Source organism: Sylvia atricapilla, chromosome 6, assembly GCF_009819655.1.
Source record: "Sylvia atricapilla isolate bSylAtr1 chromosome 6, bSylAtr1.pri, whole genome shotgun sequence".
Taxonomy (NCBI): domain Eukaryota; kingdom Metazoa; phylum Chordata; class Aves; order Passeriformes; family Sylviidae; genus Sylvia; species Sylvia atricapilla.
The window spans coordinates 24869333-24886147 of NC_089145.1; the positions used below are offsets into that span (position 1 = coordinate 24869333).

The window sequence follows — 16815 nt, forward strand, 5'->3', positions numbered from 1 at the left end:
GCATTGGCACTCTGCAAGAAGCCTGCTGCTCTCCTTTCCCGGCAGAGGTTTCACAGGGTTTCAAAGTCTCCTTCCACTGCGGTTATTAAAGGCTTTTGTTTATCTTGTGAAATCTGCCCCGTGAATGCTGACACCGACTGAAGTGCTGGGAGAGTTTCCCTGACTCTTCCTCTGCCTGTCTCTCACGGGTCTATTCCCATGAAAATGATCTCAGGTGTGCTGTGCGTCATCAGTCTGCCCCGGGCGCTCCCTGGCTAACTGGCAGGGAAGATGAATGCGCTGTTTCTGAGGCTCTGCCCGGAGCTGGGTGCTCCCCCTGGCTCGGCGCTGTGAAGAGCCATCCCAGCGGCTCCGGCCGCGGCGGGCTCCGGCTGTCCCCAGGCACCCGCCGCTCCCCAGCAAAGGGCTCCCTGCAGGAGGGCAGCTAGGGCTCCGCAGTACCCTCCGAAACCCATGGGCACTGCTTGGGCAGCATTTTCCCAGCCTCTGTCCCATCCAGCCCCGCAGGGATGCAGCCTCTGACGGGAAAACCGAATCCTCCCACGGTGAGCTCTCCTTCAGCACGTGACTCTGACTTTCCCTTTTGGATGAGAAAAGATCTCAAGTCTGTAGGGCTGAGGTGTTGACGCACCTTCCAAGGGAGATCCCAGCCAGATCCTTGGCAGATTACAGTCAGATCCCTGTGTCCCTGCTGCCACTGAGCAATGTAACTAGGTGTTTACCTGGACAAGCAGAGGGTTAAGGAGATGTTTATGAGGATGGTGGAGGAAGAGGCAAGCCCAGGGCTTGAGTGCCCTGAGCTCCCTGCAAAGTTAAACATATGTGATGGCACTCATCATGATGCTTAGGAATCACCAGTGCTGTCCCCACCAGGAAATTCCACCAGGCCACCAGCACAGTGATTGGCTGCGCAGCCACACGAAGGGGGCTTTGCTGTGCGTGATTGATTCACTGAACTGTCCTCTCTTCCACAGGAGGTTGAGCTCTTCCATCCTCACCACCAGCAGAGCCAGGTCCCATGGGTGGGCACCTGTTGCCAGCTGGGGGAGCAGCAGGCACCTGGCTCTGAGGCTGCTATTGCAGTGCTTCCTTCTGTGCTGAAAGCCTGTGGAAGGTTTCAGCTGTGCCTGGCTCACTTTCTGAGAAAACAAGGAAAGAGAGCTTTACCCTAGACCCTGGGAAGCCCGTGTATTTTCATTGTATTTTAATTTTAAGAGATTGTCTGCCCCGCCCAAGATTATCTCATGGGAAAGAAAAGCCTGGCTCGGTGACTTGTGGTGAAACTTGTCCCCGAGCCAAATTTCTTTGCACCTGATGTTCCTCCATAGCAGCAGAAACCAGAGTATTTCAGTTCACAACACTGCCCTAGGGGTAGTGCTGGGGATAAGGGGTTGGAGGGGGGAGGATGGGACCCACATCTCCTCCTGCTTCTCCAGAACAAGTCCTGCAAGTTTGGATGCTGAGCAGCCTAGTCTGGGAGCTGGAAAGGGCATGGTGTCACCCTGGGAACGAAGATCACGTGGGGCTGCAGCAGAGGGAACCTGTCTCAGGGATAAGTTGAGACATACCCTGCCCTCTTGTGCAATAGGTCTTTGCAAGTACAATGCTGTATTTATATGGTGGGAACGGGGAGCCCAGGGCTGGACTCTGCAGAGGCATGAGTAAGCAGCTTCCAGGAGGCCCAGGTGCCAGCTGGGCCAGCTCTTTGATTCCTTTTCTGGGAGCAGATGCAGACTAAGTGCTGGGTCTCAACCAGCATTCTCCGGTACAGGAAGGACAGTCTTAGAGCCATAAAGTTCTAGTGGTTTCTTTGGATAAAAGCTTTGTCTCCCAGGCTCACTACAGAGTGATTTAGCATGGTGAAAGAGAGGCAGTGATGTAAAGCAGACCCAAGGTGTACGAGCAGACCATGCAGCCAAGGACAGACTCCTGGGCAAAAAGGACTCTCAGCAGAATGGAAGAGCAGCAGTCCAGTTAGCACACAGGCTGTGAGAGGACAAACATTCCTTGTGGTGACAGCATCTGTTTGAGCTGTGCCTCTGCTCCCTTATGCTCTTCCATGCCGCTCTTTGAGAGACTACAGAAAGGACCATGGGAAAGGACTAATCTAGCCAAAATTAGGGGCAGGAAGGGATTAAGAGCAGAATTGAAGCAGATTACTTAGCTGCCACTACGGCTGAGAAAAGTCAAACCAGACCCTGATTCCAAGCTGGGCCTAATTGATAAATAACTCTAAACTTTGAGCAATCTGAAGGAAAAAGCCAGTTAGCACCTGAGGATTAAATTGGGGAGTGTTAAGAAAGTGATAAGGTTGTTAATGCAATCACACCCCTCTCAGGAAATGGGGGGAGGATGCCATACCGAGGTAATTGCATTTCAGCAGGGTTCCTCCTGCTGGACCCATGTCAGCCTCTAACCTGGCAATAGTTCAGCCTGTCCCTTCGAAGTAAATAGGATGTAACCTATAGGGCAAAAAGCTCTCCAGAAGGACTTTCAGACTTGCCCTTTTGGTGCTAGAAGGAGGATGTGCTGAGTCAGATGAAACTTGGTATTATTTTGGGGTTTAATTCCCAGTCAGGGTTCAGAGGAAGCTGAGGAAAGTGTTGCTAGCTGGAAACCTTTTTTGCACGGTTAAGCCCGTTTAGGGTGCAATGCCTGCAGAAAAAGGAAACTTCCATACTGTATCCCTACTGTTGCTGACATCCAAGATCAGGTCCTTTGGAGATAGCAGCTGAAAGTGGCACTAAGGACATTGGCTTCATGTTTTGTAAACACATGGGTTTACAAAACATGGTGTGTACTTGTGCTGGGTCTCAACCAGCATTCCCCAGTACAAGGACAGTAATCTTTATCAGTTCCTCTGCTGGATGTGAGGATATGCAGGAGTCTGCTATCCAGGATCCAAGTCAGAGCCCTGAGCAAGAAAGAAGGTACTAGAGAGTTTTCTTCCTTAGGAATATTGGTGCTTTTAGCACTTGATGCTGTGCTTTGTGCTACAGATCGAGTCAGATCAACCAATCATAAGGATCCTTTTCAGCAGGAAAATGAGCAACCTTCGTGAGGAATTGTGCTGGCCTAGCAATGGACTGGGCTAGCTTCACCCAGCCTGGTGGAGTGGTTTGTGTTAGCAACAGTCTCCCAGGAACTCCTCTGTGCTCTCAGCAGCATCTGAAAATACAGGTTGGTCAAGCAGCACTGCAAGGCAGAAACAAGCCCAGACTCTACCAAAGCCAGGTAGTAGCACAGATCCAGTACTGGCACCATAAGAGGATGAGAGTAAGGCTTAAAGATACCTCAGGTGGGGTTGGTAGGAAACTCCATATAATGAGATAGATCCACTCCCCCACACCCAGGAGTTCAGCTTTGTTCACGGATTTCAGGGAGTTTTAGAGTGCTTATTGTCCCTATGACAGGATATGGCTCAGTGGAATGACTCACTCCTTGTAAAGTTAATTCACACTTTGCTGCTATTTCCATTCACAGGTGCTTCTGTAAGATTTAGTGCCAGGAAGCTACAAAGCTGGGAGCCAGCTCCAAATTCTCCCACAGGTTACTTTACATCTAGGAAACAGCAATCTGTAGAAGGACAGTGTGTTTGCAGACTTGGTAAACAACCATGCCCCCTCCCCCACAAAGAATACTAAAAACCCCAACAACCTCTGCACCCAAAACACAAGCTGTCAAATAATGTTTTATTGGCAGTAATTTTCCCGTCTAATTTCTGAAGTTGCTCATTACCTTTGCTACACTGGTTTTCTGTCGATTTTCTTTCCTAGCTCTTTGCTGAATCACCACACCCCTCCCTCAGTAAACTCACTTTCCAGCCCTCTCACTCTGGAGCAGCTATGGGGCCCCAGATCTGGACAGGCAGGAGCCCTGACCTGTCTGTAATACGAGAGATAGGGCTAGAAGGGTTAGTCCTGCGAGCTTGGATAGAGCCTTTGTATCCTATGTGGCACAGGCAAAATTTTTCAGCACTTGAGCAGTACTTAACTACCAAGGTAAGTTAAGTGAAGCTGGTGGCTAAATTACCCATCAGCCTAATGACAGAGCAGCGTGCTATTATTAAGGCTCCAATGCAAGTCCTATATGGGCTTGGCTCACTCAGTGCTGGGAGGGCCTCCTGACTGGTCCCTGGGTGGTGGCTTCTGCAGAGAGACATTGAAAGCCTTGGATGTTTGCTCCTCCATCCCCCTCAGCAGCCTCCATGCTGAGTGGCTGCTGACGTAGAGAAAGATTAACTGAGGTAACAGAAAGAACCTGGAAAGTTTCAGCTTTGAGGGGATTTTTAGTATTGCTGATGGGGGTTAGGATATGGAGTGAGAAGTGGAGCTATTTCCCTGTTATGCTTATTGTCAGTAAAATTGAGTAACTCGTTCTCCATATTAAAGCCCAACTTAATTTGCACTGACAAAATTACAGACACAAATTGTGGACATTAAAAAATTTTATTTAAACAAATTTTAGACACAATCACATAGGGAGAAAGTAGCTCTCAGTACAGTTTCCTTTCCAGAATGAAATAACCCCTATTTCATACCAAGCTACTGCAGGACAACCCTTGCCCTCCTCAGCAGGAAGGAGGCTGGTGTTCTTTCCACCTGTGGATTTGCTCCTCAAGGATATGGCATGCTCCCTGGCAGGTCACGCCACAGCCCTTGGTCTCACAGGCTAAAGAAATGTGTAAAGACCCAACAGACAAACTGAACTAGTGATACAGCAAAGGTGCCTGGACAGGTGGGATATACACACAGGGATGCATTGCTGAGTGAGAGCTTTGTCAGGAAGTGGCGTCCTACTAGACCCATGTCAGACATGTCACTTTTAGTTACTGTCTCTGTGCTCACCATCCCTCAGGACTCCTCACTGGACTCAAATGGTGTTTCAGTTGGAGGAGTCCTTTCAACATTCAGTTCATTTTGCTGCACCATCCTTTTCAGGTCTCTGAGCCTTACCTTAGAAGCAGCTCCTAGGCTGTGGGCCACTTCCCTTTACAGGAATACTTCTCCACCTCTTTCATCCTGTGATACTGCCCAGGGAGACAACAGTCTTGTCTCCCATCCTAGGAACTACATAAGCTGCACTACAAAACCAGATGGCTGTGAGAGATGTTTGTAGGCATTTGTTTGGAGCCAGACTGCATTACTCACATTTGCCTTGCTACAGGCTCACTAGCTCACCTAATCTTGCTTTTGGTCTAGGGCAAACCATCCACAGCTATTTCTCTTTCTGTCACATTACTCCAGAGTGTCTCCAAAGTGATGGGCCGTGGCCAGATGCAGAGAACCCCCTGAGTATTGAAAGCACTGCTTGACAGACCTGTCATGCTCTCTGCTACATAAACCAAAATGAAATGTCTCTGCAAAAGAAGATTTAGAAATTGATGCAAGTTCTGTAATGAAATATAATAAAATGTGAATAGACTGTCAGGGATATTAATCCCCAGAGAAACAGGTGAGAGAGGAAGGGAGTGAAACATAAGGAATTATTTTCTCCAGCATAAACTTCATGGATTTCCTTTGCTTTTGATTTTAGCAGATCAAGCAGAGACTTTTTAAAAAGGTAAGAATAACAGAAAGAAGCCCTGAGTCCTATGTTCCTGTTCTGCAGCCTCAGAAAGAACAGTACAAGGTAAATTCTATTCTGTGTAGAACTGAAATGGAGGATTTTACTAATGAAGTGGAACTCTCTCAGTACAGCCCACTCCTTTTGATTCAGAACTGAATGTATGAACAATATTACTTTGAAATTCATATCACTAGAAAAATTTTCAGGTCCCTAAAAGTGTCCCTGCATATTAGTATCTCAACTAAATAGAATCACAACTTTCATTTAAGGACATTAATTCTTCTTCCCTCTTCCATCTACTTTTCTTAATTCTATCTATCTTTCTCCTTTCTACTTGCATTCTTCCTTCTCTCTCCATCTACGTTTGACACCTTGGTAGTGTTATAAACCCTTAGCTGATACAGTTTTATTCTCTGCTAGATAGAGCCACTCCTTACTGTTCCTTACCTCTTCCTTCTTTCAAAACACCACATACACAAAAGGCCTTTCCAAGTTGGTGCCCAAGTCCACAACTATCTCTTAGGGTAGGACTATAACACTGGCACCCAATGGACTGGAGAGTCCTCTCAGAAAAGGTTTTGCTCAAAGTAGCTCCCAGACCATTTTCTCTTCAGCTTGCTAATGGCCTTTATTTAGGAAATACCTTCTGTAGAGTACTCCTAGTACAAGGCCTTTAAGAAAGAGAGCTGCTTTTTCACAGCCAAGTGAATTCTACCTATTTTGGCAAATGGAATCAGAGGGGGAACCCAAGTCTCATGTTACAAACTCTACACCCCATGCCTGACCACATTGCAGTTGCATGTAACTTCCCTGCCCTACTCTCTGCCATGCCTGTAAATCAGCCAAAACACGGGCTGATTTCACAAGTCCCTCATGTTTATTATGCTGAATCAGAACTCTGAAAGTGTGTGAGCTTCAACCAGAAAACTGGTAGTTTTGAACAATGTAAGGAACCTGCCTGTTCTGGGGTACGGAGTCTTGATGTACTAAAGGCTCACGTTAGTCTGGGACACTACAGACATGTCCAGCAGGTATTATAGCTGCCTGGACCATTCCACATCTCAGCACAATCAAAATCTAGTTCATGTCTCCTAGGCATCTGATACTGTACCCAGCAAGAGACAGGTTTCCAAGCCCAGCAGCTTATCATACCCTCCTTGCTGGGGCCATAGGAGCAGTCACTCCAAGAAAGTGCAGAGCCAATACTGGCATTGGGTGTTTCTTTTCCCCTCCCTCAAAGCAGCTTCAGACAAAGCAGAAGAACTTCTTCCAGCGGCACTTGGAGAGAGTCTTGATGCCTTTGGCAGTCATCTTCTTTTCCTGACGGGCCTTGTGCTCAACACCGCTGACAATGGCCATGTCAAAAACTTCTTTAAGGTTCTTCTGGGTCAGTGCTGAGCATTCTAGGTAGGCTTCAGCCCGGATTTTGTCAGCTAGACCTTCTGCCTGAGGCCGGGGCACAGGCTTCACGTGGTAGCGATCCAGGCTGATGAGGACATTGACATCGTCCCGCAGGTCTGCCTGTGTCCCCACAAGCAGCACTGGCGCCCGGGGGTTGTGAGTTCGTATCTCAGGGATCCATTTCTCTGTAATGTTTTGGAAGGAGCTCGGGTTTACCACACTGAAGCAGACAAGGAAGACGTCGGTGTCAGGATAACAAAGAGAGCGCAAACAGTCAAAGTCCTCCTGTAGAAAAGGGAGGGGGAAAAAAACAATCTTCACTGGACTGCTCTTCTAACAGCATGATGCTGCAGTAGCTTTTCTACAAGTTAACTAGGATAGAATCAGAGGCAGGGCACTGTACTGACTTTGTGGCTATGCTACACATCAGACATAAGTTTCAGAGGTGAGGGTGTCTGTCATTCACCTGTCTGTGACTGCCATACCAGCAAATGGCTGGTGCTGGACCAGTGCATTTCCTTTCTTCCCAGTTAAACACTGCCTTCCTCAAAGCCTGAAAACAATCCCTGTCCCACAGAGCTGACAGCTGCTTTGATAGAGCTTACCTGTCCAGCAGTGTCCCACAGCTGAATCCGGACTGGGGCTCCATCCACGAGAACCTGCACTGTGGCAGAAGGAGAATGAGGATGAGTCTAAAGTAGCTGGCCAGCATGTACACACATACACTCATCCAGGCTTTTCCTGAGCACTCTGGTTCATACTCTGCTGAACAGACTCACTCGAGTTGCTCACATCTCCTCCCAAAGCTCACTAAGACTGTTAAAGCTTGCACTGGAAACATGAAGAAAACTGCAGCAGACCCAATTTTGTTAGCTCTCAGGTGTTTTGTGTTCTTCTCCAGAATTTCAGAAGAATAGCTCCACATTTCTGGACAACTACTCCTCTATACAAGAAGATCTCGCAGCCAAACAGTTCCCTGAGAACCACTTGTTCTTCTTCCACAACCCAAGAAAAAAGATAAGGATAAAACCAGAGAACCTAAGAGCTTGCTCCTATCTTCTTGACCAAGCAAATTCAAATCATCTCCATCAAACAAGCTATTGGAGATTTTTCCCATCCCAACCAGAAATTTGGCCTTAAAAAAAATGTTATATGAGTGTCCTAGCTGAGGAAAACCCCACCTTTGTAACAAAGAAACTACTAAGGAAACATTGATGTGTGAAATCCCTTTCAGAGACTATCCACACACTGAAAAACTGCTGAGTTACATGTAAGGTTTGCTCCCGTTTCACTCCCTAATCACAGTAAGCCTTCATGTGGTATCAGCTGACTCAGACTGAGGGCTGGCAGGACCTCTGATGGCAATCAGGAATGAAACTGTTAGATGTTTAAGTGCATAGACACCACAGAGATTGGCTAGGATCTGAAGAGAGAGAAAAAGGGGTTGTGGAGCTGGAAATCACTTGAAAGTCCCGACAAGATGGATGGGGCTGTGCTTGGGTGAATAGAGGCAGACACCATGGCTAAGGTGACAATGGCTAGCACTTGATATGAACTAGCAAAACTCCACTGCTCTGTGCAGGGATAAGACTTTATTACCTTTTTTGTTTAAAAAAAAAATCAAAACCAAACCAAAAACCAAAAAGCCTCCACACACCCATAAACAAACAAACAAAAAATCTCCCAACCAGAAGCAGGATAATTTTTTGTAGTTCTTGAAGTAATTAGTCAAGAGAGAAGTGACAGAAACAAGAGAGTTGTAACACAAGCTTTTGGAGGAGAGCACTCCTCCCTGAAAGCAGTCTGGGAAAAAAAAAGGGACACAGAGACAAAGAGATGAACTGAAGTTTGATGGGAGACCAAGACTGGAAGAAAAATGAAGGGGTGGGTGTGTCCACCACAGTGCCACTCCTCGCGGCGTTGCTGAAAGTCATTGCTTCCATGTGACTGGGAAACAGTTGGGTTGTTACCATATCTTTACCCCAGAGGAGGAAGAGAAACCTGTTCCTGATCAAAGAACCTGCTAGATCCTGAGTTGATCTTCAAGGCAGCAGGCATTTGACTTTCTAGTATCTGGTTTTCTCTGTCTCACAAGTGCACCGAGAAAAGGAATTAGCATCTCTGAAATGTCTTGCCATCTTCAGAAGAAACTCACCACATCTATTACCTACTGCTCCAGCATTTGCACAAAGTTTCATCCCATCTGCTGCTAGCTTGAGCTACGATAGCAACTCTGCAACAGCTCTCCCAATACCGCCCTCACAAAGGTCCACACCCTCAGGATGAGGATGGATCACAGTACAATAGCGAAGGGGGTGGCAGAACAGGATAGCCTGGTGGAGAAAGGTCACCGGGTACACATTTCACTCAAGGCTGCTCTTCCTGGCAGCGACACCCAGCAGGAGGTAGCAGCCAGACAGATGTATGTGGCTGGGTCACTGTCCCAGAGAAGTTCCCCTGATAATGCAACACCTTCTCCTATCTTGTTATTGGCATCACAGCCCAATGACCAGGATTAAGGTTAGAATTTAAACTGCTCAGATCTGCCGGCAATGTCAATGGCAGGTATTCCCCCAAAGTGGAAGGAATTGGGTTGAAATTTCTGAGCTGGATCCTGAAGAATAATATGTGACTCCAGGAAGGGACTTTCTTCAGGCTTATCCAGGGTAAGAGTAGGGGTGGGATGGGAAATTGTCTGTTTTCCCATTTCCTCCCAATAAGCAGAAAGCGAACTTCACAAGACACATTTTTAATGTTTTTGATTTCTATCAGTTACAAATCCTATGAACCTCTGAAGTCAGACTTAGTACTGGGACATCCAGACTGGGACTAAACCCCTGTGCAGCTATCTTCAAGTTACCTGCTGTTAATCAAGGAGTCTCTGCACTCATCTTGCCTTCACCTTTCTAGACCATTTTATTATGGATTTGCCCTTCCAAAAATGTGCAGTCTAATAACCACAGTGCTTTTAAGCCTCTCTTAGTCGAATCCATACATATGTGACTAAAGAGAGCAGAGAGAGAAGTAACCTTTCCCTCGGAGAACTTGTAATTCCGTACGTCTGCCCACAAAGGGCTTCTGGACCGTGAACAGCAGCATGGTCCCAGTTCAGTTCCTTGAAGTGGCAGTGGAATAGCTTGGAGAAGGTCAAGGTAAATCAACAGCTCAGAGTGAGCAACTGAGTGGGGGACATTCAGACAAACAAAACACTCCCTCTAAGCACCCCTAAGACTATGACACATTAGATGCCTCATTCCTGGTCTGACTTGAGCACATCTCTAATCTACCAATCTACATTGTCAAGTAGTGCTGTGTTTCTTCATATCAAAGGAAGATAAGAAATCTTTCAAAGGGCTTTGTATTCTCCCGGGGTTTATATTAGAAATTGGAGCCCAAAGGAAGAGGACTGTAGAACAAGAACAAAGATAGCATTTACAAAAGTGGAAACTAATGAGAGCTCATCAGCTTGCAATTCTAGCCAGAGTTAAAAAGCTTGTCAACTTTTTGACAACATCTGTTCAATGCTAACTTCACCAGACATGGAGGGGAAAGGATGGTTTTCCTGAGTATCAGTTGAAGCTAAAATCATAACGTTACACTGTAGGCTATTTCTGAAGCTAAAACCACTACAAACAATAAAAATACTTAAGCCCCGTTCTATTTAGTCATAACAACATCACAAAACCAGGAAGGTGACCAGTTCATCGAACTTGCAAATCAACGCGACATAAGTTGCAGAACGGAGGACCTCCACCTGCTAAACCTCCCAAAACGTCGGAGGGACTCGGTCCGAGTCCCAGAAATCCCCTGGGGCTGTGTGCCCGCAGAGCCCTCGGTGCGCAGCGCCGCACGGGGCAGCCCGTGGCTGCGGGAGCGCTCGCCTCCATCCGCCCCGGGATCCCGCTCCTCCCGACGCCGCGTCCCGAGGTTTATCTGCTCCTGTCCGGAACCTCCCGGCCGCCCCACGGCCCGCGCAGCCCGGGCGGGCACCTACCGGAGAAGGTGTCGAGGGCGGTGGGCTGGTACTCGTCGGGGTACCCGTTGGTGGTGTAGCTGACCACCAGGCTGGTCTTGCCCACGGCGCCATCGCCCACCAGCACGCACTTGATTCCCAGCTCCGGGCCGCTGCCCCGGGGCAGGCTGTATCTCCGTAGGGCGGGCGCGTAATCCAGGAGCTCCTGGGGAGGCATGGCAATGGCACTGACGGTGGCACAGCGGACTCGACCGGTCTCAGCGTGGGCAGCGGCTCTGCGGGGCCGCTGCCATGCTCCTGAGAGCGGGCTGCTGTCGGGGCTGCCGTGCGGGACTACCCTCTCCAGCCCGCCGAGCTTCGCTCCTCATCACTACACCTGCCACCCTGCGCACAAAACCAGCCCTTATTTCCCTAGTCCCGCCCTGTCCCGCCTCTCCGGGAGGTGGCCTGGCACAGCCCAGCCCTGCCCGGCCCGGCCGCCTCCTCCCGCCGCCGTCCCGCGGCCGAGGGTCCCGTCGGCTCACCCCGTCCCCCGCGGGGCCCCGAGCGCCGCCCGCCCTCGGAATCTCGCAGGTGCCACGCCGGGCGCTGAGCCGGGCACACATGGGAAAGCCGCGCTCCATCCAAGACGACCCCGCTTCCTTTTCGAAAGAAGCAGCTCCACTGTCCCATTTGGGGCACCTGTGATTTCTACCATGAAATCAGGGCAGAAACAAAACCAAAAGTGCTGGACAATGTTGTGAAGGACAATTCAAAACAAATGGCCAAAAGTCATCACATCGGTTAACTACGTAATTGCCATTACTAGGTTCCTGGTCCAGCCGAGCTGTTGCTACCAGCTGGCAAAAGCCACAAAGCATATTTTCCCAGCTGTGTGGACAAGTGCAGGAGTTCCCAGTCTGCTGCCTGTTTTTCATATTCGCCTCTGGTAGCTGACACACCACACTGTGCCCTTAGCAGCTAAGAGGATGGCTCCATCCCTGCCCTCAGGAGCTCACTTCTAAAGAAGCATGACTAAACGAACAGAGGAGTGGGAACATATCACTTAAAAGGAGAGATACAGCTAAACGATCTCAGCCATCATTACACACCAGTGTAGCACCTCCAAGTGATTGGAAACACTGGAGGGAAAGTATTAATTCCTACAATACCCAATATTGCAACATTAGCTTTGAATGTGGAGCTGCCTCCTAACGGAGGGGCTAAACTCAGGCTGTCAGGAACAAAAGGAACAACATTCATTTAGTTTCCATGATGTCCTTCATGGTCCTCTCAGCAAGGCAGACCTGTTTGCTCTAGGCAGGTTTGTCCTGCAAGCAGCTGCTGATTAGCAGTTTATGAGTTTGTATTGCTGTAGTTTGCATCCATGCTGAGAAGATACAAAGGTGTTTCACCTACACTAATGCTGAACTTGAGAAGAAATCTTTAAGTCAGGCACAGTCTAGAGTGCTTTTCCCTGTGGTTGACAGAAAGTCATAAGCACTGCAACCCTTCAGGTTCAGTGGACAAAGCATGTCCAGTCGCTGGAGGCAGCCAACAAGCTTCCTGGGAACTGCAAGAAGGCTTTTCCTCTGCAGTTTTCTCTAGCAGTTTGCTTTAATCAACCCCTTATGTATTTTTACACATAGCACAGCCTTAAACTTCTACAGCTACAAAATAAAAAAAAAAAAAAAAAAATTGGGATGGTATTAGAAATTAAGCTGCTGCTAAAACATGTGCCAGATAGTCTTGCTGCAGCAAGTGGCTGCTATCTCAAGGGACTGGCTTGCATTAGACTGGCTTTTTCCAGTGCCATGCTCTTCAGTGCTAGTTCAGAGCCAGGTGACATCTGAACTGGTCCAGAAAAGGCAGAATGTGCTGGGGCAGGCAACACTGCAGTGTGTGAGGTGTGGCTGTGCCTCCAATGGGACCAGCAAGGACACGCTACACTGCAGCTGGGACAGGCAGCACAGCCAGCGAGGATCTTACAAAGCTTTCCCAGTGCATTTCAGACACTGGCTTACTTTCTGTGAACTATGACATTTCCATTTAATCAGAAGAAATGAATGTTAATGAGGGTTATTCACCAAATCGTTCACTGTTAGCAGCAGTCAAGAGATGAAGAGTTGACAATTCAAGCTCCCCATTTGCTGTTTACTGAGGAATGGATCTCCCTTAAGATGATACACTGGTGCCCCACTCCAAGGATCCAGCCCTTTTCTGATTCCTTTTCTAAAATCTCTTCCTTCTGGGACTATGCTCCTTTTTCTTTGCAGTTTCTGACAATCGTTGGTTGACACCCACTTAACTTGTCAATGAGCTTAAGTGATTTTTAATCTATATTTAAACTAAGTCATTAAGCAAACAAACAGGGACAGCTCCCACAGATTTTTCTCAGGTCTTGCCTAGGTCCTGACAGCTAACAGAGAATGCAGGTTTAGTTTCACAATGCAGAGAGCAGTCAGATATTTTGAGTTTGCTAGAATTTTTTTTTTTTTTTTTTTTTTTTTTTTTTAGTGGAAGTCTGTCTCCATTCCCTGAGCTGCTGAACCAACAGCTCTGGGGACTGGCTCTGTCTACGTAGGTAGCAGGTACATTAGGAGAGCCCCATTGCTGCTTGCCTGACATGCTCCTCTGCCAAAATCAGCTGTACCTGAGTGGGAAATACGCACTCTGAAGGCTGTATTTGGCCTCACTCCCAGGAATTATAATTAGTACAAATTATGATGGTATTTCTCATGATGTGAACTCCTATCCACCAAGAATTAAGTGCAGAAGATCAAACTCTTTCCAGGCAGATCAAATACAGATTTCAGGTACTGTTAGTGTTTAGCCATTATTCAGCTGGGCTGCAGTATCTGGGCTGCACAGAAAAGCTGCTCCATTAAAGTGATATACAGTGGAAATAGATTTCTATATTTAGGCAGTGTGTGATTGTCACCACCAAACAAACTTTATACAAACTTTATCTCTACCAAGTGCTGTTATTAAAAAACCCTGTTATTTAGAGGAAGACACTCCCTATTTTGCTGATTTCTATTAATTATAATAATTAATCTCACTGCTGCTGTGGCAGGAGAAGTCCACCTATGGACAGTACATCATACAATTTGGATGAGGAGGACACATGGGCTTGTCCCTCGTGGGGATAAAACTACAAAATAGCTCAAACTATTCCACATAATTTCCCTTCTGAAGTGCAGTGTTGTAATACTGGGAAATGGTAACACTGGGCTTTTTTTTTTGCAGAGTGGTCTTGACTTTCAATAGCTCCTGAGCAATGCTTGCCTTCCAACAACCTCGTATTCTGTTCTTCTCACAACATTGTATTCTGCCTCCTTGGCTGATATTCTGCTTCCCAGTCTTGTCTGAAAGTCAGAGTGGGAGCCATTGTCATTTTTGCAAAGCCTAGCAAACTACTCATGTTGCCTCAGAAAAAGCATTTTATGCTATGGCAGGTGGGAGATTTAAAAATAGCATGGCTCCCTTCTCACCAAGGGAAAGGAAAAAAAAATATCATCCCCTCTTAACATGGTAGTGAGCAAACACATCCTTCAACACTACCTGGATTTGTACAAGTGGGCTGCATATGCCAATATGGTTCCTTTGCACATGGTGCCCTGGGATCACGTTTCTGAGTCTGTTCACAGTGCTGCACAAAGAAACTCTGAACAGTGAGAAATGGAGGCACAGTGAGGACTGAAGTGCAGGTGCCAGAGCAAACTGGATCCCGTGATGTCAAGAGACACTCTGGAGAAATGGAGGTAGAGCCGCTGCCCAGCTGGTCGAATTCGTAATTGCAAGCAATGACACAACCAGTTCTGAGTCATCCAGCGTTTGTCATGCACCTGAGTGTGCATCCTCCCTGGGAAAAAATCAAGCGTAACTATAATTACCATTTAAAAGGAGTGACATACAAAAGGATGAAGACAAGAGCCCGAGTCTGGTTTTCCCTTGTGGTGTGCCTTGTGTAGTTACTGTAACCTTCAGGAAGTGATGTCAATCGCTTCTTGGTATCATTTTCTATCGACTTCGCAGAGGCAGAAAGAGACACAACGAAAAGTCAGTGAAACATCAACCTGTAACCATTCACAGAAAAGTTATGACAGGAGAAATCCAAGGAAAAAATATTCTAGTACTTGCTTTCCTATAAAGAGATTTTTGATTGATAGGAACTCCATAGTTTTTGAGTCTACAGCAATAAAAATGCTTTACAATTCTACACCAGCTAATGGATACTTCTGGCCTGAACTGGAGATGTGTGCTTTCGAAATGCCTCTGGGAGAAAAGGAGGCAGAAAAAAAAAAAAGAAAGAGGGAGAAACAATGTTAGAATACAGCTCCCACTATTCTTGCCTCTGAACTAGTTCATTATTCTTTCGAAATAAAAACAGTTCCTGGGAGATGCACAGAGACGTTCTGGATCATCTGTTCACTGCCGCTCTTGTTGAATGTGGAGGCAAAGAGCCACAACAATATTGTCCTACATTTTCAGATTAAAGAATAATAAGTTTAAATGAAATAACAATGCCACCAGCTTCAAAAACATTTTCTTAAACGTTCTAAAGGAAGGCAATCACTGTATTGTACTAAATCCCTTTGTCAAACTCAACTTCATCTCCTACCTGACTTGCTTAGGAACCAGTCCTAGTTCTCAGACATGCTATGAGTAATCTTGAAATGTATTGCCATCTGCTGGAGAAAGTACATCTTTTAATACATCAACTGATGATGAATGTGAAAGAACAGGCAAAACTTAAGGCATTCAAAGATTTTTTTTTTTTTTTTTTTTTTTAATCTGAAAGAGAAACAGCAAATTTCTGACTAAAGACAGGTGGGAAGACAATGGTTTAAGCTTAATTTAATTACGTCACTCAATCGGACACTTTACACAAAAAAGAGGCGCTAACATTAACAGGAATGGGCGAGGGAATTAGCAAGAGAAAGGTGATAAACTACATATTCCCCCTGTGAAACAAAGAAAGGCAGGCAATTAACACTAAACAGTGAAGGGCTGGGTTGAAGAGGGATTGGAAAACCATAAAATGCTGTAAGATCATTGTCTCTGCCAAGTTATCAGTTTCAGTTCTCAGGCTTATCATTTATGGATCTTCCTTGAGAATCAAAACTGAGGGATTAGCCACAGGGTGCCGGTGATGGGAAAAGGGTTTTCTCACTGTAAAAGCATGTTCCTGTCCGGCTTTTGGCTCATTCTAGGACAGATGGGTTACGCTCTCGGGTTTCCATGGGGCACTCGGTGGGTTTACAAAGGGCAGCCTGCTCTGAAATGCACATGTAGCATCAGCAATCATTGGTATTTCACTTGTGGGAAAACCAAGTGTCGGGGGAACCGCGGTCTGCAGGTCTGCAATTGCTGCTGGGGCATGATACTGTTCCGCCCAGCGCTTACTGGTCTGCAGGAGTCTGCTTCTGACAACGGGTTTGAAGAGCTTGGGAGGTTGGTTAATGGTTAGGAGGTGGGCTCTGGCAAGATTTTGAGCTTTGATCTCTCCCAGGGTAAATTATAATTGTTGTATGGCTCCCCGTGTAGGTTCCAGTTCAGGTTCTCATGGGTAACTGTGATACCCAGGGTACACAGCCACTGTAATTCTGTTTACTGCATTAAATTTGTACACAGCATTCAAAAGTTCACTCAGAAACGCTGCCCCTTCTCTCACGACAAGGTCTCTTGATTGAGTGGGGGACACAGGTGTCTGCAGAACTCTCCTGAAACCAGGAACAGGGGTGTCTCATAGCCTGGAAGTATATTACACCTTTGTTGGTACCTTATGGAGGCTGCTGCATTTAGGAAGTTACACCTATTTGCCTATGGCTTTTAAGAATATAGGGTACTTTTTATGGTGATCACTGTGAAGGAATATTCTATATACAGTG

At 46.8% G+C, this 16815-nt stretch overlaps 1 protein-coding gene across 1 annotated transcript; it reads right to left on the reverse strand.

Annotated features, from left to right (window-relative positions):
- Window positions 1-5951: 5951 nt before the first annotated feature.
- On the reverse strand, window positions 5952-11320 carry RHOV (ras homolog family member V). The gene is made up of 3 exons (XM_066321209.1): window positions 10964-11320; window positions 7575-7633; window positions 5952-7254 (listed from the first exon to the last, which is right to left on the reverse strand). The coding sequence occupies exons 1-3, from the start codon at window positions 11157-11159 to the stop codon at window positions 6814-6816; spliced, it is 696 nt and encodes a 231-aa protein (XP_066177306.1). The 5' UTR covers window positions 11160-11320; the 3' UTR covers window positions 5952-6813.
- Between the last annotated feature and the right edge of the window lie 5495 nt (window positions 11321-16815).